At 45.9% G+C, this 25,898-nt stretch overlaps 1 protein-coding gene across 1 annotated transcript in view; it reads right to left on the bottom strand.

Moving 5' to 3' along the window:
- Window positions 1-4,411: 4,411 nt before the first annotated feature.
- The window catches only part of LOC115110473 (glutamate receptor ionotropic, NMDA 2B-like), an 80,513-nt gene continuing 59,026 nt past the window's right edge, over window positions 4,412-25,898 (bottom strand). Inside the window, 10 exon segments of the mRNA XM_065010175.1 lie at window positions 4,412-6,232; window positions 6,235-7,330; window positions 13,330-13,568; window positions 15,484-15,671; window positions 17,245-17,405; window positions 17,649-17,878; window positions 18,897-19,022; window positions 19,279-19,432; window positions 23,684-23,855; window positions 24,671-24,879. Of these exon segments, the coding sequence (XP_064866247.1) occupies window positions 5,010-6,232; window positions 6,235-7,330; window positions 13,330-13,568; window positions 15,484-15,671; window positions 17,245-17,405; window positions 17,649-17,878; window positions 18,897-19,022; window positions 19,279-19,432; window positions 23,684-23,855; window positions 24,671-24,879 (3,798 nt within the window). The 3' untranslated portion in view covers window positions 4,412-5,009.

Raw genomic sequence — 25,898 nt, 5'->3', positions numbered from 1 at the left:
TCAAACCGTTGTACAGGTTATGTGCTCAAATAAACACACGACCACAACTGACCAACCATTCAAGCATACACACAAAAACACACACAGTGCACCACTTTCATTCAATCTACAAGAAATGAGAGCAAAAAATGCATAAAGTTGCAATGTTAACCCTTCCAAAAACCCATCAATATTCACAGGATGAACTTTTTCTTTAATTTGTCCAAAGCACTCAAGTGAGAATAGGCCTGTAACCAATCACTGTGTTCACAATGTAATAATTGTAATACTATTACTATCAACGTTTATATTGTTATACAAATTAAAGAGTTCAAAAACTGTAAGTCCTTTTCATCAATAGGAAAAATATTATAATAAAAACATAATGAAACCAGTGTTGTTTATTCAACTTTGAAATACAGGAATAAACCAGTGTTGTAGATGTAGTGATGTTTGTTATCATATTAGATCAGTGTGTTCCAGCTGGAGTATCCACCCAATAGCATCGGCCTGTTCTGCAGTCCACTACCATGGCAGAGCATTTCCTTGCTTTGGCTGATGTGACATTGCATTTGGCTTCATATCCCATTTAAAGAAGTGTGTATGTGTACAGACATGCTTGTGCACAGAGTGGGACTGGGACCACAAGGCCTTGGGGAAATAAACACTGCTTGCTGTTTGTCACTTGCTGTCCGTAGAGTAGTTGTGGTAAAGGACAGCCTTTATTAAGCAGTATCAGTTTATTCCACCCTGTCCAATCAGTGAAAAAAACGGTTAAGACCAGTGTGCCATTTTCAAGAAGAGTTCCTGACCATCCATATCACAATATAGGCCTGTACATTTAAAGGGGGTCTTCATTCAAGACTAATCAACACACCAGTAGATTCCAACACAAACACTCCAAGGGATCATGCAGTTTATTGCGATGAGTAAAATCAACATGAGGAGTTGCATAAAAAATATGCAGACCCAAACAGAGTTTCAATTCAATTGTCAGAAAAAAACCTCTGGACATGAATGCATTTGAATGAGAAATGTCAAGCTAAAATTATTTCTCCCAAAAAGTTGGAAAATAAACTAATTGAAAGTTATTGAAAGCAATAATGCTCAGATAAAAACTAGCAGATAAAAAAAAAAATGGCTTAGACAACATATATATCTCCTCACACATGCATACCAAACAGTTTGACGCACCGTGGAGATTTGATCAAGGATAAATACATCACAAAGGATATCATTCTTTCTCTGACAAGAACCCAAATGAACATAATGTCAACTCATTGTCTTGAATTACTTGATTCACCCTTCATTTCTAACCATCTGCACATTATGTTTAGGTGACATGGATGAGAAACATTTCATCATTCTATAAAGGGTTGCAAAAGTGCATTTCCATTGCAGATGGATTGTTCACTGTGATGAAGCTAACCACTTCCTTTTGACCCCATCTGCACCACCATCCTCTGTTATTATGAGAGCAACACTGGGAAATGTCCAATGTGTTGTGCCCAGTGCTACTGACACGTATCACTGAAGATATCAGTATTATCCTTATTAAAGATACACAGAATGAGGAGGAAGAGTCAGTCCTGCGTAGTGTCGGCTCTATCAACACCAGTGCAGTCGGCATCAGATCCCAGTTGAATAAAGGGCAACAAAACACAAATGATCTTGCACTCAATTACTTAATTAATGAGGATTGCTTAAATGAAGGATCACAATATACAGTCTCTATATGCAAAAGCCATCTACTGGTATGTATACATGTGATACTGTATTACATGAATGTATAGATAATTGTGTGTGTCCCGTAAAGCATGAAGAGTAGCCTATCTTAAAAGAGAATCTAACACAATTCAAGGGAAACTTAGCAAAGACTCGTAAACTAAACTTTCCCCCTTATCACCAAACGTCTACACTAAATTATCCTCAATTTCCAACATTTTACTGAAAATAAGCAAAAGCATATTCTTGAAATAATAATTATATTTACTGGTGAACTTTTATAATTAAGTAAACATGAGATTTAAAGCAAATAAAAGGTTCAATCATATCACTTATCATTATTAATCATATTTGTCTTAACTATTTTGCATATTTTTTTTTGTATTTTTATGGTTTTATTACCATTTTGTTTATTTCTTAAATTGTTGTAAAACATATTGAAAGTTACATCCTGACTGTCTGCCTACTGTACAAAGGGAAAATAGTTTTGAAATATATTTACAGGGGAAAAGAGAACATACTAATGCTGACATTGATTGATAATAACTCTATTTTCTTTCTCCCTCTCTCTTATTTCTTCCTCTTCCTTTCTGTTGCTTCTTCAAACCTTCTGATACTGGAGGACCATCCAAAACATGTGCAAAGATACCCAGTAATTCACAGGGGGTGTTGACTCAGTTTGATTTAAGGCTAACTTGATGGGTTTCATCTTAAGAGTATGGAGAGAGAAGTGGGTACTGAATAAATGAATAGATTATCAGCAGGTCTAGGAAAACAGCTGTTATCACTCAATCATTTCCCCTCCATCTTCCACCTCCATATTACCGGTGCAGTTTGATCATATTGGAAGTAGGAATGACTCGGCGCAATCTACTCCCTTAGCACCTTCAATCTCCATTCAGCACTGAAACACAATTTCCTGCAGCCCTTGAACTCATGACACCTCATACTAATTGAAGACAAACCTTTAAATAACTGATAGGCTCATATGCTGTACAATATCTTGTGTCATCAGTCAGTTTCATGTGATAAGGCATGTATTTCTGAAAGTCTGAACCCGGGGGGGGGGGGGGGGGGGGAGGAGGTTCAGTGCAATATAGAGGTCTCAGGCTAAAAGGACTGTCAACATCTGTCAAAGCATATAGCGTGAGCATTCTCAAGACATCCTCCGTCTAACTGCCTCAGTCTGAGGAGGAATGTCCCATTTGGAGACATCCTCACGACTTACATTCAGCCGTTCATCAATACCATTACCATCTTCTGTGGGCAACAACATCTTTTAAGAGGATTTGAGTTCAATTTAGAATTACAGAGCATACGCCTATAATACACATTAAGCACACTCTGACTGACTGTGAAGTAAAACTGCATTCACAAATGCTTCTTCAACGTGTCTCATAAGCCTGTATGGACCTTCCTAACTTCAGAGAGTGAACGCAACGGGTTTTACGAGATAAGTGGTGTGTTAAAAAGTGAGCCTAGGAGGCTGCTGGCTGTTTTCTAAGAACCTGAATCCAAAAGGGTTGATCAAATGCTTGTTAGATGAGGCACATCAGTCTGACAGTATGTGTGGTGTTCTTTAGTATGGATGTGTGACAGGTTTATGAAGCACTTCCGATGGTATTGTAATGTCTGTGTAATAACGTCCACAGAAAGTTAAGTGTTAGTTATTCAAACATGTTGTTGTCTTGAAACACACCACAGTCTCACATCTGTAAATAATGACTTGGTTTCAGAGTAGCACGTTTCCCCTTCAAGACAAGGGGATATTGCACACATCTTAACACCTTGTTCATTACGTATCGTGCTGTTACACGACGCCCTGCTGAGCTCTCTGGGGTGCACATCATCTGGAGTCATTTAAGGCTCGTCCTTCAGTCAGTATCTTCAGCCATCTGCTTCATGACAAGACATGTCTTTCACAGTTGTGGACCTGTTCAGAAACAGGTTGTGACATCTCTTGAAACCTCAAACAAAGAAGAACCGTTCAGTACTGTGCAAATGATGCCTTCCAGATCTTTCCGTAACCATTTTAAAAACAGCAAATGAATGAATGAGCATGGACTGTATATCATTAAAACAAAAACAAGAGACCTAATGACTTTTCACTCAGTCCTTCAGGCTTGTTAGTTGAATTAGATAACAAGCTTCCTGCCACCATCGGGCAGACAAAGAAATAACAACAAATATTAAACAGTATTGAAATATCAAAGGAACATAAAACAAACTTAATGTCATAAGCACTTCATAATATCACTTTTGTTAGTCACAATGTTAATAACATTATTGTTGTTTTACCCTGTTATTTCGGTAAGAATATCTTATTTTCATTTATGATTGAATGATCATAACAATAAAGAGTCAAAGGGAGGGAGCAGAAGGGAGCAGGGGTGTAGGGGAGCAGGGGGGTGTAAGGGAGCAGGGGGGTGTAAGGGAGCAGGGGGGTGTAAGGGAGCAGAACAACTCACTTAGAAAAAAGGTGCTATTTAGAACCTTAAAGGATTCTGCGGCTGTCCCCATAGCAGAACCCTTTGAAGTATCATTTTTGGTTACAGGTACAATCCTTTAGGTTCCAGGTAGAACCCTTTTGAGTTCCATATAGAACCTGTTCTACAGAGGGTTTTATATGGAACCCAAAAGGGTTCTACCTGGAACCATAAAGGATTCTACTTGGAAACAAAAAGGGTTCTCCTATGGGGACAGCCAAATAACCCTTTTGGAATCATTTTCTCTAAGATTGTAGAGGCAAAAAGAGGGAGAGTTAGTGCAAGGGGTAAACACGGCCATCGTCTTCCACTCATTTTCAGTCTTAGAGCTATCATCAACATGAGTCATGACAACATCTCCTTTCTCTAATAACACTTGACCAGATGGACACTTCCCTACTCACTCACATTCCCTTCTCATAATCACTCTGTAGGTGTGACTCTGTAAGCCATTTGGCTCAAACTTGCAATATCACATTCAGAGGTGTCAATTTTGTGTTCTTTTTGAGTGTGTTGATGGCAACGGCCAAATAAATAATAGAGTTAACATAACCCTACCCACGTGTCACCTCTTGTATTCATTGTTTTGTAACAAAATAACAGGGCTTGAATGTCCCCATCTTTCCTTCTAACTCACCCTGCTCTTTTCTGTCGAACCTTTTCACCATTCTGTCGTTCATCTTCTCTTCCCTGACTGATCTCCTTCCTTGTTAAAAGTATTGCGGTTGCAATGTGGACAGTGGTGCCTCGTCATCCCTGACTTCCCAGCACTAATGCCATGCCTCCCTCCCTCCATGCCTCCCCACCCAGTCTCCTCTCTCACACGTCTGACTCTATGCTGGAGAGTTTCTCGTACACGTGCCCGTTGCTGCCATTGAACGGGCGCTGTATTGGCCCCAAACCCAGCGTGGAGCCGTGGAGGTTCCCTCCCAGACACATCTCCATAGGGAACCTGGGGGCCACGGTGGACATGACCCCAGCAGTGGCAGTCGCTGGCAAGAAAGACGTCACACCCACCGAGCCCCGGAAGTCACTTCGGCTGTTTTTGGGGGGCATCTGCTGCTGCTGCTGTTGCTTTTTCATGTAGTATTGTTTGGCGCCATGCAAGAGACACTGGTCGTCACCAAAGGTTGGAATAAAGGGGTTTTGGTTGACCCTATCCGGGTAGAGAGATTTGGATAAGGAGTAGGTTCCTCCTCCACCGCCCTCCATCATGGCTCTTTCTCTGTCCCTCATGTCCCTTTCCCCCACTGAGCGGCGGTGCAGGCCCTCACCACCTCGGAACAAGCCGAATGGCGACCCTGCTTCTTTGGCCATCTCACCACCATAGAACAGGGGGTCTCTGTCTCGCTCTTTCTCCCTCTCTGAGCCTCCATGCCTCTCAAATATGTGGGCGAAGGGGCTAACACCCTCCATATAGCGCTCCTTCTCTTTTAAGCTAACACTTCTGGGGGGAGGCAACATCCCGCCCATTCCTACACCCCCCATGCCCCCACCGCCCCCTCCTAGATCCCCCATGACCCCCCTGACTCCGACTGCCTCCTCTTTCTGAAGGTCTACGAAGGTGTCGCAAGAGTGTTGCCGTCGGAGTGGCTTTCCAAAGCCGGCAGACTTCCTACGCTGGGCTTGAGATTGAGGCTGGGCGCCTCCACTTAACCCCACAGCCCCCATGCCTCCGCCTTTCCCACCCCCCATCTGTTCCAAGAGGTGGTTGTTGTCCTCACTGATGTCGTACAGATTGCCTGTCTTTTTGCAGCCCTCGCAGCGCATGCAGGTGGCAGAGCTGGGACGGCTGTTCCCTCCACCCCCCGAGGATCCACAACTAACCCCTCCACCATATCCGCCTCCCCTCTCCCCCGCCCCGCTGCCATGCATCGACATCTGCTTGCCCCCTCCTCCGCTGGCACGGCAGTTACGACACTCCCAGTCTCCTCCTGCCAACCCAGCCCCTGATGTGCCTCCCCCACTCTTAGACTCTGATTTCTTGGGTTTATTTTGTTTCAGGAAGTCGTCCACTGACACCAAACTGGTGCAGTTCCCCCTCCCCCCCCCCCTCCAGGACCGTCTGTCAGATCAACATGTTCCCATTGGGGGACACCATCTTTGGGGCGGAACTGGTCCAAATAGAAATCCCTCACACTCTCTTTGTCACGGAACAGGTAGGATGTGCTCCCTGCATTGCCCCCTCCTCCTCTCTTGCGTTCGGAGGGCAGTAGGGGCGGGGAGGAGGAGCGGTGGCCGTGGTAGTGGTGGTAGCCTGTGTGGTAGGGCTTTCTCCGGTAGCCCAGCTCAATCTCATCCAGCTCTCGTCTCGACTTGGCAGAGGCAGGCCTCTTTTTCAGGCTGTCGCGATACTGCTTACGCTTTTTAGCGTTGCCCTCCAGGTTCCCGTAGGTGACCGTGTGAGTGGAGATGTCTGAAACGTCTGAACGAATGTTTCCGTCATCCTCTCTGCCCCCTCCCCCACAGTACCTGTCGTGCCCGGGGATGTAACCTGAGCTGGAGGCCCCTCCCTTGAAGGAGAATTTTCCATACAGGTCTGAAAGTCCCGATTTGAAGCCCGGCCCAGAGGGTGGGTTCTGACCGGCAATCAGGTCAAACTTACTCATGTTCCTGTGGGTCAGGGCAGAGCGTGGTTGGGTGGTGAAGATGGGTGCCACTCCTCCCCCTAAACTGTCACAGTCAAACATGCCCCCTTCCAGAGAGCTGTTGCTGCCCAGGCTGTGGGGTCTGTTAAGTGGCGGGCCGCTGAGCCCCAGGGCAGAGCCTCCGTGGTGGTGCAGGTAGTGGTCCTGGTACAGGTTGCTGTCCTTCAGGTGGAGGTTCCCGAACGTCCTCTCCACCTCGTTGATGTAGTCGCTGAACATGTTATCCTCCGGCATGTACGGGGGCTTGCAGTCCGAGTGACCTGCCAGGCTGCGGCGGTGCTCGGAGATGTCGTAGACGGATGACTCACGGCGGATAAAGTCCAGGGCACTGTGAGGTGAGCCGTTAACCCCGGACAGAGAGGCCATGTTCTTAGCGGTTCGGAGCAGACGCAGGATGTTGGATTGGGTGTTGTTCATGGTGACCGATGGAGAGTCGAGAGCTGAGCTGCTCTTCTCTTCGATCTGAACCCCGTGGATGCAGCTGTAGATGCCCTGTGAGTGAAGAGGGTCATTAAGCAGCATTAGAGAGGGTAAGGGAGAGTCAGAGGCAGAATAAAGGAGAACTAAAAATAGGGCTTCTAAGAGTAGACTGGGGAGAATGAGAGGGAAACAGAGACTGTTAAATAACATAGACATGTACATAGCCTACGCAACTGTTGAACATTAGACCGTGGAACATGCACTACACAGAATATCTACACTACTGGTCAAAAGTTTTAGAACACCTACTTATTCAAGCGTTTTTCTTCATTTTTACTATTCTCTACATTGTAGAATAATAGTGAAGACATCAAAACTATGAAATAACACATATGGAATCATGTAGTAACCAAGAAAGTGTTAAAAATATAAATATATTATATTTTGAGGTTCTTCAAATAGCCACCCTTTGCCTTGATAACAGCTTAGCACACTATTGGCATTCTCTCAACAAGCTTCACCTGGAATTCTTTTCTAACAGTCTTGAAGGAGTTCCCACATATGCTGAGCACTTGTTGGTTGCTTTTCCTTCACTCTGCGGTCCAACTCATCCCAAACCATCTCAATTGGGTTGAGGTCGGGTGATTGAGGAGGCCAGGTCATCTGATGCAGCACTCCATCACTCTTCTTCTTGGTCAAATAGCCCTTACACAGCCTGGAGGTGTGTTGGGCCATTGTCCTGTTGAAAAACCAATGATAGTCCCACTAAGCCCAAACCAGAGGGGATGGCGTATCGCTGCAGAATGCTGTGGTAGCCATGTTGGTTAAGTGTGCCTTGAATTCAAAATAAATCACAGACAGTGTCACCAGCAAAGCACCCCCACACCTCCTCCTCCATGCTTTACTGTGGGAAATACACATGCAGACATCATCGGTTCACCCACAATGCATCTCACAAAGACACGGCGGTTGGAACCAAAAATCGGTAATTTGTAATCCAGACCAAAGGACAAATTTCCACCAGTCTAATGTCCATTTCTCGTGTTTCTTGGCCCAAGCAAGTCTCTTCTTCTTATTGGTGTCCTTTAGTAGTGGTTTCTTTGCAGCAATTCAACCATGAAGGGATAATTCACACAGTCACCTCTGAACAGTTGATGTTGAGATGTGTCTGTTACTTCAACTCTGTGAAGCATTTATTTGGGCTGGAATTTCTGAGGCTGGTAACTCTAATGAACTTATCCTCTGCACCAGAGGTAACTCTAGGTCTTCCAATCCTGTGGCGGTCCTCATGAGAGCCAGTTTCCTCAAAATGGTTAATTGTTTTTGCGACTGCACTTGAAGAAACTTTAAAAGTTCTTGAAATGTTCTACATTGACTGACCTTCATGTCTGAAAGTAATGATGGACTATCATTTCTCTTTGCTTATTTGAGCTGTTCTTGCCATAATATGGACTTGGTATTTTACCAAATAGGGCTATCTTCTGTATACCACCCCTACCTTGTCACAACACAACTGATTGGCTCAAACACATTAAAAAGGAAAGAAATTCCACAAATGAACTTTTAAGAAGGCACACCCGATAATTGAAATGACTTCCATGTGACTACCTCATGAAGCTGGTTGAGAGAATGCCAAGCGTGTGCAAAGCTGTCATCAAGGCAAAGAGTGGCTATCTGAAGAATCTCAAATATAAAATATATTTTGATTTGTTTAACACAAATGTTTTGGTTACTACATGATTCCGTATGTGTTTTTTCATAGTTTTGATGTCTTCACTATTATTCTACAATGCAGAAAATAGTTTAAAAAATAAAGAAAAACCCTTGAATGAGTAGGTGTTCTACAACTTTGGACCAGTAGTGTAAACAGAGTTCAGTAAAGAAATGTCCACTTCTAGTACCTCTGGATTTGACTCCTTGTTTATTGTTTCTCCATTAAGTGGTAAAATACAGATTCACACATGGACTGAATGTAATATATCTAATGTATTTCTACTGTATGTGGGTATATGAGACAGGAGAGCAAGAGAAAGTAGGAGAGAGGAGAGGATGGGGAGATGATTGATAATGACAGAGATGCAGTAAAGCCCTGTGGGTCTCAGCGGTCAATACCTTCAATCAATGTGATTAGAATTCAGCTGAACAATACCCCGTGGCAGTTAATAAATACCCCCGGCATCGACTGTAGACCGCCGTGCAATAGCATAAAACTCCAGAGAGAGGATGAGGCCATGAAACACTGACATAATGATGACAGAAAGACAAACCGTGCTATTTGCATCCTGTGATGTATAATACGATATTCAAATACAAATGGATAGAGAAAGTGGGGTGAACGAGGTGTGACAGATGGATGAGTGGGATCAAATCAATCTCACCCAATGATTTTTTGTTATTTTGTCTGGGAAAGGACAGCAGAGGTAATAGGACCCTTTGGCTGCCATTAAAGGTCAAAGGTGTACTGGTAAATGGCAATAATTCCTTAACAGGGTCATTTTCATGGCATCTGCCCTCTCTCTCAGCCTTAATGCCATGACAACCATGATGCCAACTTTGTTCCTTGTCAACTCTTTCATCAGGTTTGACATCTCCCCTTTTTAACTGTTAGTCATTGGTTGTCTCTGTGGTACTATTTCTCTCTTACTCCTCCTTCTGCCGCTTTGCTTCCTCAATGTGCCCTCCATTGCTCCGTTTTGATGTGGCCATGAGCCTGCCATACCACTATTCTCCCCAGGGGTGTGTAATAAAACAAATGACCAAGAAAAAATACAAAATCATGTATTTTTTGTCTCTCTGTTTTCATAATTTTCCTTCAATTTGCAAGAGGCTGAATGTATCTCACTGGAGAGAAGGCATCCGAAACAGCGCCCCTCTGTCTCTGTATGTGTAGGTCATCTCTCTGATGCTGTCTGGTCATAAAGAGTATGACATTGTTGCCGCCCTTTGCATTGAATGCAAGGGAAGCCAGCAAGTATTTTTCATCCCTTGATTTAAAAAAAACATATAAAATAAAAGCCATTCAGTGCAAACTGAGTGAGCTCAACTGTAAATAGTCCTGGGGCACCAAAACAAAGTGTCAAGGGAAGCCCATTTGGATTTGACTTCACTCCAATCACATCGCATCAAGAGAAATACGTCAATGACAGAAATAACTTGAATTGTTGCATCTCATTGTGTGGTTGTCCTCCGGTGTCTAGCAAGCTAAAATGGTCCCTTTCCTAAACTAGCCATGGATGGAGATACGGATTTGGACTTGTTGGTTTTACTTAATCTCCGTACTTGCCAATGAATATACGGTGATTCTGATCCAACCATAAATTCATACATTGTGCCCCTGGACTCAGAGGATGGAAGTTCAATATGTAGCTAGATGTAGTAGGCTAATGTTAACTAGCTAACGTTGCCCATGAAAGGAAGTTGGGCTAGCGAGCAAGCATTTTAGCCAGGTAGTGTAGGACAACAAAAACGAAAAGTATGTACTGTAAGTCATAGATGGTTTCGTCAACATGAAAGAGAGGAGGATGGCGTTTCTCTACACACACAAATCTGAATTGTGGACAGCCACATCATATTTAGCTTACTTTGATTGGACTAAATAGTTTTTGGTATCTATTAGTTGTCACTGTATTAGACTAAGCAGAGGTGATTTGATGATGTTGAAATGTTGAAGTTGAAATGCTGCCGGAATAGTGGAGGCGGCTCCTGTTTTCTTTGTGACTTGCGGTAACTCTACATGGTTCTAAATCAACCGTTGTTTAGTAGTCCATGCTGTCTGTTTGTTACATTCAATATGCTTTGTGGACTTCACCGGACAGATCTTGCTCTCTGGTTTGTGATAAAACAAAGGTGCGGTTGAAATGATTCTGCCACTGTGTTTTATTATTGTCTCTGCCTTAGGCCTATATATCACAGTGGCAAGGCATATGAACTAACAGGTTATAGAACAAACAACGCAATTATCACAACACATAGGTTGTAATATAGCTTTTTTTCTGGCTTGGCTTCCCCAGTGATTTTACCCACGCACCGCTACTGACTCTCCCATATTCTCTGTGACATGCTGTCCTTGTGTTTACTCAACCCTCAACCCTTGGCAATGTTAGATGACATCATGTGTGCTCCATTTGAGCTGTTAGCAGAGCTGAATCAACAAAACAACAGAATGCCTTCGCATCATCAATGGTGCTTCGTACTCAACTGAGATACTCCACATGCCCACATAAAGTAAACATTCCCAGACTGTCTCTGGGAGTATTTGGGCAGGGACGTGTGAATGGTAATAGCTCTGGCCTGAGCGTTAGAAATGTAAAGTCATGGAGGCACCAACAAACTATAACTTATTACAGAGTGTACATGTGGTTTCAAATTCAACGATTCACTAGCTGCCCTGTCCTTGAGTAGCCTATATGTGGCTTTATGCAAATAATACTACATTGTGACCATTTGAAGATGCAGCAATTAGGCTTTACATATTTACAGTACTTATCTAAACTCTTAGCTAACCTCATTAGATGGTTTCTTAAATCAGTGTAATGAATTAGTTACAGTGTTGCAGGTGGAAGAGGAATACCTTGGCTAACGAAGCCCTGCTTACTGTTTTTCACCAGCGCAGAGGGGGAAACTGTAACCAACAAGGGCTTGGACACTAGACTCCGATCAGCTGTGACAGATTTCTCATTCGTACAGTGCTGAGCTTAAATGTTAATTGCGGTAATAATAGTACAGTTTATTGGAGTATGCTGTGAAATGAAGAAACAGGATCAATCCAGTGGCACAGGGAAATGGGCGTCAACGGAAAATATCAAACTAAATGAGAATGAACCAATGTGAAGCCTTACCCCAGGATTGTGAAAAGAGAATAAACCATCCTTTCCCTCATTGTTGTTTAATTATCCCGTGAAAATCTATTGTGTGGCGATGAATTCTAATAAATAAACATATTGTAGGTTGTTTCCTCTGAATATTTTGGAGGTGCTATATAGAACCTAAAAGTGTCCTTTGGCTGTTCCCATAGAAGAACCCTTTGAAGAACACTTTTCGGTTCCAAGTAGAACCTTTTTGAGTTCCATAGAACCCAAAAGAGTTCTACCTGGAGCAAAAAAGGGTTCTGGCTGGAACTAAAACGGGTTCTACACTATGGGCACAGCCAAAGACGTCTTCTGGAATAGATTTGGATTGAACTGTATTCAAGGGTCACATCCAGATATTTACCATCACAACAATTAGGCAATAATATCATGAATACATGTCATAATGGAACCTCACACAAATGCAAACAGTCATTTTCCTCATTCTCATCCTCATACAAATGCTAATGGTATAATCATCAACGCTTACTGACCAATCTGTCTTTGGAATGAGAAGCCAACTGTCATGGATACACACCCAAACAACACATTGACAAACACACACTAAAATTGAAACTATAACACTAGACACAAAATAATCCTCTGTTTTTCCTCTGCCCTGGTATTCAAATGAAAAGAGCAATGGATTGTGTGGCACTGTCGTAAATGAGCCACGTGGTCAACCGTTTCACCTTGGTGAGTTACACTGGAGCCATGTCAAAACAGTTGGACTGCAAATCAAATACCTCGGGGTGACTTTGCTCCCAGGAGAACCAGTAATCTACCCTCATTTCTCTGGCTGAGTGAACAATTGATTTTGGCTCAATATTTTGTAAATATTTACCCTGGATGTGAAACGGGCATTAGCATCAAAACAAAAGAAGAAAGCTGTCTGCGTTCAAACTAAACTCAGAGTTTGGCATTGGTTGGCCACTGGGGACATAAACTACATACTGATTTCTGCTATCAGGGCCGATAAGCCTTCTACTTGACCAGGTTTCCTTATGGACTACCTTTTACAAGAATAAAGCACTCTCATTTACTGGGTATTAGAGACAGTAAAGTTGAGGATGTGAGGTTGATGATGAAGGTCATAACTCTAAAAAGATGCCAAAGGGCGCAGATGCAGATCACAGGACCACAGGAAGAAAACCTAAGTGAAGAACAGCCATGTATGAGTGTGTGCAGACAGTTACTATGGGTGTCTGAAGTGGACTGGCTCACCCTGCTGATGGAGAAGACGAAGCCTGGCTTGCCCGTGCAGTAGCCCATGAAGCAGAAGCGCAGTTGCCAGTAGAAGGCGTGCTCGGCGATGAAGGTGATGAGCGACAGAGCCATGGCCGCCCCCAGCATGTAGAAGACGCCGGCCATGTTGTCCACGTCCAGCTGGCTGCTCATCACCTCGTTCTTCTCATGGTGGCAGATCCCCGTCAGCCACATGGCCTCCAGCTCCTCCATGTCACCTGGAGAGAGGGACAGGATGGAGGGAGGAGTCAAGGAAGAGTGGGGACGGGGAGTGGGGACAGGCGGATGGAGGGAGGAGTGGGGACGGGTATGGAGAAGGAGGGAGGAGTGGAGGGAGAGAAAGGAGGGAGTAGGAGAAGGGTGTGGAGAAGGGAGGACATGATGTAGCAAGAGGATAAATATTGGAACGGGAGATTGATGCAAAGTGAGCAGAGAAAAGGTATAGGGATGAGGGTTAGGGAAAGACAATTGAAAATATAGGTCTGAAAATGATACCTAAAACTGTAGAGGTCAAACACATAAAGGCTAATGCATGCAAGCCTTTGGTGGCAATTTAAGGAATACAGTTTTACAATACATCTCAGTTATATTATTCATGACAGCACACTTCAGATTCAGCAAATAGACCCATGTGTGCGCATGAGTATATGGAAATATCCACATATCCAGCCATGTCCCAGAGTTTCTATCTGTCTCTTTGTGGGTCACCTTGTGTAACATCAGCAGCAGGTAGTTCTGGCGGACCATCCGTGGCAGGACTGACGTTACTTAACTAAGCATACATTCAGATGCCTGGGCACGTCAGCAGAGCTCTCGCATGGAACCACTGGCCCCTGAGCATCAACACACACACACACGCACACACACGCACACACACACACACACACACACACACACACACACACACACACACACACACACACACACACACACACACACACACACACACACACACACACACACACACACACACACACACACACACACACACACACACACACACACACACACACACACACACACACACACACACACACACACACACAGATGATCGAACTCAGGGTCCACTGCCTGCTGTGCCTGCATGGCTCCTGGACGACAAGGGCGACTGGTGTGAGAGATGGGGCTCAGTGGCGTCTGTGAGACCAGAGCTCCCTGGGGCCCTAAGCATCCTCCTATGCTCTAAGTTTCTGCGAGCCTCATCATCAAACCTGCCAGGCCCCCGTCTGCACCCGTCATAGACCCCTGGTCTCTCAGCGCATGAGGATCACTTTCTCAATCTAGGTCACACTGAAAGGAGCGCATGTTGGGGCGTGTCAATGTGACATTGAGGGCCCCTTGCTAAGTTTTGGCTGGTTGTACACAGGGAACGGCACCCGATGATGACCCATATTCACACCTTCACACATGAGAAAATCTACAAGAAACAGTATATTATACACACACACAATAACATATTGTCACCGATCCCTAAATATAGAAAACACACTCCTTGTCCAAAGCTTATAACCTGTACATTCAGTAGACAGACCTGTACATTCAGTAGACAGACACAGAGACTTACACACACAGTCTTCGTAGGGCTGACCCACATTCACACACATCCCTTGTCCACAGAGAAACAGAGACCTACACACACACAGTCTTCGTAGGGCTGACCCACATTCACACACACCCCCTGTCCACAGAGTGTAGAATACACCAGCAGCTTTACTGGCACCTCTAACTAGGACACTATAGTGGGGCCTGGAGGGGCCTTGGTCCAGGATCCTCAAGATAGGCTGGAACACACCCAGATAAAGTGGCTCCAGCACAGACAAGCTGCAGAGAGAAAAACAACTTCTATATGGCTTCAAATGCAGCTCTGACTGGTGCTCAATCAAGGTGGGACACAACCTTACTATACACCATATAACATACATAGACAATACCTGTAAGATTGTGTGTTCTATATTTTAGCCAGATGGCAAGTATTCCAAAAGTATACAATTCCATGGGGAAATATGACAACAGCAAATCTTGGCTGTTTTCCATCAAAGAACACCCTTAAAACCCTCAGTAAAATGGCACGACTCCCTAGCTGAAGTACATGAAGTCAAACTGTATGTAATTCTAACTGAGGGCCGATCTCACCGTCTCCAAAGAGCTGAAGGATGGCCAGGTCGACGTGTCTCTTCCAGCCAGACTCCTTCTGGATGGCGATGCCGTAGCCCGTGGAGGCAAACACCTTCCCACTGCCGATGGTCACCAGCTTACAGCCCTCGTCCCTCCCGGCCATGTAGTTCAGCACTGCTGCGTCGTAGATGAAGGCGTCCAGTTTACTAACGAGAGAATTTACAGTAATCACTTCTGGCCCAGCTTTACACTGTAACTACTCATCCCAATTAACCTGCTAAGTAGCCCTAATGTTGTGATAAGGATAATAGACTTCTGCCTGCTTTGCCAAGGGCTACAGTTGTCACATACTGTATAATGGTAGACACTGTTGTGCTGGGAAATGAATAAAACTAGAGCTTTAAATGAGGAACAAGGAGAATAATTCAACTAAGATATAATTTTTTAAAATAAAAGGCGGTGGCGCAGTGGTCTAAGGCACTGCATCGCAGTGCTAGCTGTGCCACCGGAGACTCTGGGTTCGATCCCAGGCTCTGTCGCAGCCGGCCGCAACCGGGAGGTCCATGGGGCGACGCACAATTGGCCTAGCTTCGACTGGGTTAGGGAGGGTAGGGATATCCTTGTCTCGTCGTGCACTAGCGACTCCTGTGGCGGGCCGGGCTCAGTGCACGCTGACCAGGTCGCTAGGTGTACGGTGTTTCCTCCGACACATTGCGGCTGGCTTCCGGGTTGGATGCGCGCTGTGTTAAGAAGCAGTGCGGCTTGGTTGGGTTGTGTATCGGAGGACGCATGGCTCGCGACCTTCGTCTCACCCGAGCCCGTACGGGAGTTGTAGTGATGAGACAAGACAGTAACTACTAACAATTGGATACCACGAAATTGGGGAGAAAAAGGGGGTAAAAAAATAAATAATAATAGATAAAAGAAAATAGAATACATGTTCCCCAATAAGGCCCCATTCCCCTTATTCCCCCAGTCTAAGGCCCTATTTTTAGGCCCCATTCCCCTAGTCTAAGGCCCCAGTCTAAGGCTCCATTCCCCCAGTCTAAGTCACCATTGCCCCATTCCCCCAGTCTAAGGCCCCGTTCTCCCATTCCCCCAGTCTAAGTCACCATTGCCCCATTCCCCCAGTCTAAGGCCCCGTTCTCCCATTCCCCCAGTCTGAGGCCCCATTCTCCCATTCCCCCAGTCTAAGGCCCCGTTCTCCCATTCCCCCAGTCTAAGGCTCCATTCCCCCATTCCCCAGTCTAAGGCACCATTCCCCCAGTCTAAGGCCCCATTCTCCCATTTCCCCAGTCTAAGGCCCCGTTCTCCCATTCCCCCAGTCTGAGGCCCCATTCTCCCAATCCCCCAGTTTGAGGCCCCGTTCTCCCATTCCCCAGTCTGAGGCCCCGTTCTCCCATTCCCCCAGTCTGAGGCCCCGTTCTCCCATTCCCCCAGTCTAAGGCCCCGTTCTCCCATTCCCCCAGTCTAAGGCCCCGTTCTCCCATTCCCCCAGTCTAAGGCCCCGATCTCCCATTCCCCCAGTTCTCCCATTCCCCAGTCTAAGGCCCCATTCCCCCAGTCTAAGGCCCCATTCTAAGGCCCAATTCCCCCATTCCCCCAGTCTAAGGCTCCATTCCCCCATTCACCCAGTCTAAGGCCCCGTTCTCCCATTCCCCCAGTCTGAGGCCCCATTCTCCCATTCCCCCAGTCTGAGGCCCCATTCCCACTCCTCACCCAGTCTAAGGCCCTGTTCTCCCTCCTTACCCAGTCGAAGACCCCATTCCCCCTGCTCACCCAGTCTTCAGACCATAGAGGGCCTCATCCACATTCTTCTGGTGGAACTTGATCATGTAGCCATGCATCTCCTTGTAGTTGTTCTTGATGTTCCTTTCCGTGCTGCCGTTAGGGACCGTCCCAAACCGGAACGGAGGGGAGAAGTCATTGGGTCTCTGGAACTGAGGGGAGGAGATAGGAAGAGAGAGAGAGAGAGAGACGGAGCGTGAGAGATGAGATAAGAGGTGTAGAAATAATGATGGCGTGCGGAAAGTGGTGGCAGGCAGAGGACAGAGTGAGAGATAGAAATCAAGGGAATCAAGGAAAGATGGACAGTGAGATGGAATGGAAGTGAGATAAGGAGAGGGGAGAGCTAGTAAGAAAGAGCGAGTAAAGGACTAATGAAGTTTAATGACAGGCCTTACCTTCTTGTCGCTGAGTCCAGACACCTGGTCCACATACTCCTCCTGGATCATGAAGGCAGCCAGGTTGGCAGTGTAGGAGGCCAGGAAGATGACAGCGAAGAAGGCCCACACCGACACCATGATCTTACTGGTCCAACCCTTGGGGTTCTGCACTGGGACAGAGTTGTTGAAGACCAGACCCCACAGCAGCCAGATGGCCTTGCCGATGGTGAAGGAGGGCCCTCCAGGCTCTGATGGAGAGACAGGTAGTGATCACAATGAGCAGTGGTCTCAGGGAGGCGTCTCAGTGTTGTAGTTATGTTGTGGTTAGCTATAGGATCATGAAGCACAATGTGGCTAGGGAAGCTGGAGGAACACGACTGATTGGGCCACGGTGCTGTGTCATTCTGATAAACACCTGTGTTGCAGTGCAGATGAGGCGTTAGTCCTACTAAGTATGCCTATTGTTGTTGAATATATGTGTGCTGTGGTTCTGTCACTAAGATTGAATCCATCATGACAATATTTTTTGGCACATCAGTTGTATTTACTGTTCTGTAAGTAGCCACCATGAGTATCACTAGTTGGAATCCAACATTTGATCCAATTCGCACAAACACTGAATTCCCAAGACTAGTGTATGACCAGCTAACAATAGCACTCCTACAATGCTTTAGGAAAGAGGGTCTCATTCTCCAGAACATGAAGGATGAGAGAGATTAAAAAAAGATATGGTCTCTAAATATAGTTCCGTCATGAATAGGATGAAGTTAGGACATTGATTATTTCTTTTAAGCTGGGAGATGTAATAAAAATGGGCCCATCCCTGTCAGGCCTGACATGTGATTCCTGAGAATATGGAAATGCATGCAAAACACAGGGCCCACATTAAAAAATACATGAAGATCCAGGGGAGGCGTGTTGAAATCAATGAGAAGAGACTTCACCTGCACTAGGCTCTGAGAGGTGAAGGAGGACAGGAGGAGGGGCTGGGGAGGAGGAGGGGCTGGGGAGAAGGAGCTGGGGAGGAGGAGGGGCTGGGGAGGAGGGTGGTCAGGGTTTACTGGCTGCCATGTGGGAGTTGGGGAAGGTCACCGTGCAGAGCAGTGTGTGTGTGTATGTGTGTGAGAGAGAGAGAGAGAGAGAGAGAGAGAGAGAAGAGGAAGAGGAAGAGGAAGAGGAAGAGAAAAATATGTATGTGTGTGTGTATGCTCGTGTGTGCGTTTGTGAGAGAGATGTTCATTCCGGTGTAGAGCCAGACCCTCTCACCTCTACCGTCAGCCAGACAGCGGTTGTAGCCCACAGGGCTGAGGTACTCAAACACAAACACAGCAATCGCCGACACCAGCAGCAGCATCACGAACATCATCACCCACACATCAGCACTGAAGGGCTCTGAGAGAGGCAGAGAGAGAGAGGCCAACGGAGGGAGGGTGAGAGGGAGAAAAATATGCAAATGAAGAGCACACAGAGAAACAAAAAGTGAGTGAGATAGAGGCGAGGGAGAGGAAGTCAGAGAGAGAGAGAGTGGGAGTAGGAAAGAAAAGATTGGAGGGGAATAAGACAGACAAAAAGAGAGAGAGTTAAGCACATTACAATTCAGTCACTGGACGGAACATTTGGATGATACTGTAAAGTTAGTCACACTCACCGAGGAAGGCAGAGGGCGAGACGGTGCCGTTGCTACGGGATACCATGACGCTGATGCCCGTCTCAATGAAGGGCACCGAGAAGTCAATTACCTCTGACCTCTCCTTGTTGATGGTGAGGGAGCCCACCGCCATGTGGGCCTTTTTTGTCTCCACCTGAGAGAGAGAGGTGGAGAGAGAGACGGTAGGGAGAGAGGGAGTGAGAGAGAAAGAGAAAGGTCAATGAGAGACAGTTCCTACACATCAAGAACAGTCAAGTGGAGACTTGTGATCTCCAGTGCGGGAGGGGAAGGTGAGAGAAACAGAACGACAGAGGTGAGGAAGAACAGACAGAACGAGGGAGGGAGAGAGAGAACGAGGGAGGGGAGGGAGAGACAGACACAACGAGGGAGGGAGACAGACAGAATGAAGGAGGGAGAGACAGAACGAGGGAGGGGAGGGGGAGACAGACAGAACGAGGGAGGGAGACAGACAGAATGAAGGAGGGAGAGAGAGAACGAGGGAGGGGAGGGAGAGACAGACAGAACGAGGGAGGGAAGGGGAGAACGAGGGTGGGAGAGAGAGAACGAGGGTGGGAGGGAGAAACAGACATGAACGAGGTAGGGAGAGAGAGAACGAAGGGGAGGAGGAGACAGACAGACAGAAAGAGGGAGGGAGAATTGGGTTACCACAGTGGGTCACGGCAGCTTGAAATAGCCACCCCATTGCCTCCTCCTCCCTCTCCTCCCTGCTTTCCATCCCTCCCTTCGTGACCCTCCATCTCTCCAGGTATATTTAGCCCTAAATACCTGGGCCCTACAGCACCGGGGTAAAGTGGGACAGAACTGACTGAGTTAATAAGGTGTGAATGTGAATGACAGAGGGAGGGAAAGAGAGGGGGGGTGAGACTTTTTCCTTTACCTGTGGTCTGTAGGTTTGCGTGCCATGGATTTGTTTGTGTTAGTGTGTGTGTCCCCAGGGGGAGCAAGTCTGTCCAGCAGTGTACCCACTTCCTCTCGCTTTCCGTATTCTCCCTCCCACAGGCTTGTACTCTCTCCGTTATGAAAGTGACCTGTGTGGGTGGTACTGAGAATGAGCGAGCGAGCGAGAATTCTTGCGTGTGTGTTCTGTGTTCACGTCTGTCGATGTTTGAAGCCAAACTCATGTAATCAAGAGTTTTGCCTCAAATATTTGGGATTATGAAGGTTAGTGACTGCCTTCACTCCATCAATGCCGACACCAGTGAGCAAAATGAAGTCAGCACAAAATGGAGCGGAGGGACCAACTTCAACCCTGCAGTGACTTCTTTCTCTCTTTTATGCACAGCTCTGGTACATTGTGTAAGTCAAGAGGCATCTATGTGATCCATGCATTCGTCGTGTGTAGATCTGGGGTCATTAAGAGTGTGAGATACGTCCTCTGAGCGGCGCTGGGACGGACGCTTTATTCCATTAACATTCCTCTTCTAAGTGAGTCCACATGAAACACACCCCTTTATAACAGGTGACCATTTTGGGCTTGGAGGCCCAGTATCCATATTGAATCTAAGTGGCTTTGAATAAGAGAGTCTGATAAATGGCTGAAATGTATAATGTCAATGTGGATTATACTGTAGTAGGACAATGGAAATGTAGTTCTGTCTATGACAGTGGATATGTAGTCCTGTCTATGACAGTGGATATGTAGTCCTGACTATGACAGTGGATATGTAGTCCTGACTATGACAGTGGATATGTAGTCCTGACTATGACAGTGGATATGTAGTCCTGTCTATGACAGTGGATATGTAGTCCTGACTATGACAGTGGATATGTAGTCCTGTCTATGACAGTGGATATGTAGTCCTGACTATGACAGTGGATATGTAGTCCTGACTATGACAGTGGATATGTAGTCCTGTCTATGACAGTGGATATGTAGTCCTGACTATGACAGTGGATATGTAGTCCTGACTATGACAGTGGATATGTAGTCCTGTCTATGACAGTGGATATGTAGTCCTGACTATGACAGTGGATATGTAGTCCTGACTATGACAGTGGATATGTAGTCCTGTCTATGACAGTGGATATGTAGTCCTGACTATGACAGTGGATATGTAGTCCTGACTATGACAGTGGATATGTAGTCCTGACTATGACAGTGGATATGTAGTCCTGACTATGACAGTGGATATGTAGTCCTGACTATGACAGTGGATATGTAGTCCTGTCTATGACAGTGGATATGTAGTCCTGACTATGACAGTGGATATGTAGTCCTGACTATGACAGTGGATATGTAGTCCTGACTATGACAGTGGATATGTAGTCCTGACTATGACAGTGGATATGTAGTCCTGACTATGACAGTGGATATGTAGTCCTGACTATGACAGTGGATATGTAGTCCTGTCTATGACAGTGGATATGTAGTCCTGTCTATGACAGCGGATATGTAGTCCTGACTATGACAGTGGATATGTAGTCCTGACTATGACAGTGGATATGTAGTCCTGACTATGACAGTGGATATGTAGTCCTGACTATGACAGTGGATATGTAGTCCTGACTATGACAGTGGATATGTAGTCCTGACTATGACAGTGGATATGTAGTCCTGTCTATGACAGTGGATATGTAGTCCTGTCTATGACAGTGGATATGTAGTCCTGACTATGACAGTGGATATGTAGTCCTGACTATGACAGTGGATATGTAGTCCTGACTATGACAGTGGATATGTAGTCCTGACTATGACAGTGGATATGTAGTCCTGTCTATGACAGTGGATATGTAGTCCTGTCTATGACAGTGGATATGTAGTCCTGACTATGACAGTGGATATGTAGTCCTGACTATGACAGTGGATATGTAGTCCTGACTATGACAGTGGATATGTAGTCCTGTCTATGACAGTGGATATGTAGTCCTGTCTATGACAGTGGATATGTAGTCCTGACTATGACAGTGGATATGTAGTCCTGACTATGACAGTGGATATGTAGTCCTGTCTATGACAGTGGATATGTAGTCCTGACTATGACAGTGGATATGTAGTCCTGTCTATGACAGTGGATATGTAGTCCTGTCTATGACAGTGGATATGTAGTCCTGTCTATGACAATGGAGATGTAGTTCTGTCTATGACAGTGGATATGTAGTCCTGACTATGACAGTGGATATGTAGTCCTGACTATGACAGTGGATATGTAGTCCTGACTATGACAGTGGATATGTAGTCCTGTCTATGACAGTGGATATGTAGTCCTGTCTATGACAGTGGATATGTAGTCCTGACTATGACAGTGGATATGTAGTCCTGACTATGACAGTGGATATGTAGTCCTGTCTATGACAGTGGATATGTAGTCCTGACTATGACAGTGGATATGTAGTCCTGTCTATGACAGTGGATATGTAGTCCTGTCTATGACAGTGGATATGTAGTCCTGTCTATGACAATGGAGATGTAGTTCTGTCTATGACAGTGGATATGTAGTCCTGACTATGACAGTGGATATGTAGTCCTGACTATGACAGTGGATATGTAGTCCTGACTATGACAGTGGATATGTAGTGCTGTCTATGACAGTGGATATGTAGTCCTGACTATGACAGTGGGTATGTAGTCCTGTCTATGACAGTGGATATGTAGTCCTGTCTATGACAGTGGATATGTAGTCCTGTCTATGACAGTGGATATGTAGTCCTGTCTATGACAGTGGATATGTAGTCCTGACTATGACAGTGGGTATGTAGTCCTGTCTATGACAGTGGATATGTAGTCCTGTCTATGACAGTGGATATGTAGTCCTGTCTATGACAGTGGAAGGTTATTCCAACCAGAACATCCTCTGCTACAGTAAACTCCCACTACGTATTTTTACCCACAGCCTTTGGGCTGTTACCAAGGTGAGGGGCAACATTAGAACTGTCCTGAAGTTAGAACAAAGTGGTAAACCAAAAACTCTGCTGCTCTCTGCCTCAGTGCAGCTGCTGCTACTGCTGTATATTAGAACTGACAACAACCTTACCTTGGGACCAATGTCGATTACGCAACATCCTTATAACACAAACTGGACTTCCATGGTAGACTGCTCTTTACCCTTGAGTGAGGTACTTAACCTGACTGACATTAGCTGATGCCCAAATGAACAAACTGGTGACATGCAAGTGGAAGAGGAACGTCTGTCTTTAAGTCACTCAGAATGAGTTTTCCTTCCAGGTGGCTCCAAGTTGATAACAGAGGGCATGGTTCCGGTTGGGATAGCTACTGACACAGATACAGACAGACACAGACACTGGCAGACAAACAGAGACAGACAAACATAAGATACAGTTGACATATTGATACCTGCAGACTGCTAAACAGACAGACTGACACAGGTAGCTAACCCCCATGACACCATCATACACAGACAGACTAGCTGCAGCTCCGGAGGCCCACCTCTCCCACCATGCCGTTCCAGGTGCCGTTGATCTTCTTGCCGTGTTTTCCATTGGTCACCAGGTAGAGGTCGTAGGTGAACTTGACGTGCTTGGCGATCTTCTTCAGGATGTCGATGCAGAATCCCTTACAGCAGCGCTTGATATAGATCCCAGAGTCGACGGTTTTATTTCTAAGAGAGAGACATAGAAAGAGAGAGAGGGAAAGAGCGAGGGAGGAGGAGAGCGGCAGAGAAAGGAGAAAGGCGTGCAGAGAGTTAGGGTAGCATAAAATGGAGGAAAGGAAGAGAGAAACCAACAGAACAGAAGAGGGGGAGATATAGCAGGGGAAAGTGCAACATGAATAGACAGACTGAGCAAACGTTTAAAAAAAAGATGTAAAAGGTGAGAGGGAGAACAATAGGCCTTATTAACACTGGGCATTCATACATCTCCAGGCGGCAGGCAAAGATAGTTTTTCCATGCTGAACAACGTATGTTTAGACAGAGATTAGATGGAGGGGAACATTATCAGCATGCTTAAAGCGCTCGGCTTTCTAGAGACTTTAACAGAGTACTTCCTACCCCGCTAGCCTGGATTTGGATACCATCATGGCCATGTTGCCACAGCAGAGTGAGACAGGGTGGAGAGAGGAACATATTGAGACACAGGACAGGACGTACCCACACAGTTAGAGGCTTAATACAACTCAGTACAGATGTAGAGATACTGGAGGCAGATGGCAGGTATTCATAAAGTACTGTAAGAATGGAGTTTGAGTCTAAAGGCTTTTATGGTGGATACTGTGGTACACTATAAGGGGAATAACTAGAATTATTATACAGCTTAAAATGATAGACTTGGACACTGCTTTGACATCAATACTTTACATTATAGTTGAATACATTGTTGTGGTATTATACACATTACAGTAGTATTAAGGATATACATTGTGTAACAGACATTGTACGTGGCACTAGACAGTGTTGTGGAGAGTTTTCCCCTCACATTGTTTGGAGCTGTCTCCTGCAGGGCACAGTGTTCCTCATACACGTGCCACTGAGGGGGTCAACGTCCTCCACGATGACAAACGGAGCCTCCTCCAGCGTAACGATGGAAAGGTGGTCGTCCTCCCGGCTCTCTGCCCCTGAGTAGATCTCAAAGCGAGGCCAGACGTGGTACTTCATGGACAGGGAGCCGTTCTCCCACTTCCCCACCTGAGACAGTGAACAAACACACTCCATAAGGCTGGCTTCTGTGTTCACATTGGAATTCTGCTTTGGATTCAGATTGATGGTTGCATTTGGGGGACTTTTTGCCAATGCATATTTGGTTGGCAATAGCGTTATGAAAATGGGCCCCTTGAAAAATTCATTCAAATTCAAACTGCTACTTCTACTTTGCCAAACTATTATTATAATAAGGAAGCATCAATGAGCCTTAAACATGTCATGATAACACACAAACACCAAAACAGTGGGGGACAGAGTGAGTGACTGACTGAAAGACAGACAGAAAGAAAGGAAGAAGAGTGAGTTGAACAACTGTAGCTTGTTCTATGACGTCAGCATGCGGTTGGCCAGAGAGCAACCAGAGACGAGGACTGGGACACACAGCACACTGGGTAGGAGAAAGGAGGACTGGGACACACAGCACACTTGGTAGGATAAATGAGGACTGGGACACACAGCACACTGGGTAGGAGAAAGAAGGACTGGGACACACAGCACACTGGGTAGGAGAAAGGAGGACTGGGACACACAGCACACTGGGTAGGAGAGATGAGGACTGGGACACACAGCACACTGGGTAGGAGAAAGGAGGACTGGGACACACAGCACACTGGGTAGGAGAGATGAGGACTAGGACACTCAGCACACTGGGTAGGAGAAAGGAGGACTGGGACACACAGCACACTGGGTAGGAGAAAGGAGGACTGGGACACACAGCACACTGGGTAGGAGAGATGAGGACTGGGACACTCAGCACACTGGGTAGGAGAAAGGAGGACTGGGACACACAGCACACTGGGTAGGAGAAAGGAGGACTGGGACACACAGCACACTGGGTAGGAGAAAGGAGGACTGGGACACACAGCACACTGGGTAGGAGAAAGGAGGACTGGGACACACAGCACACTGGGTAGGAGAAAGGAGGACTGGGACACACAGCACACTGGGTAGGAGAGATGAGGACTGGGACACACAGCACACTGGGTAGGAGAGACGAGGACTGG

This window comes from Oncorhynchus nerka, linkage group LG26, assembly GCF_034236695.1.
Source record: "Oncorhynchus nerka isolate Pitt River linkage group LG26, Oner_Uvic_2.0, whole genome shotgun sequence".
Classification (NCBI taxonomy): Eukaryota; Metazoa; Chordata; class Actinopteri; order Salmoniformes; family Salmonidae; genus Oncorhynchus; species Oncorhynchus nerka.
This window is presented reverse-complemented; position numbering and strand designations above follow the sequence as displayed.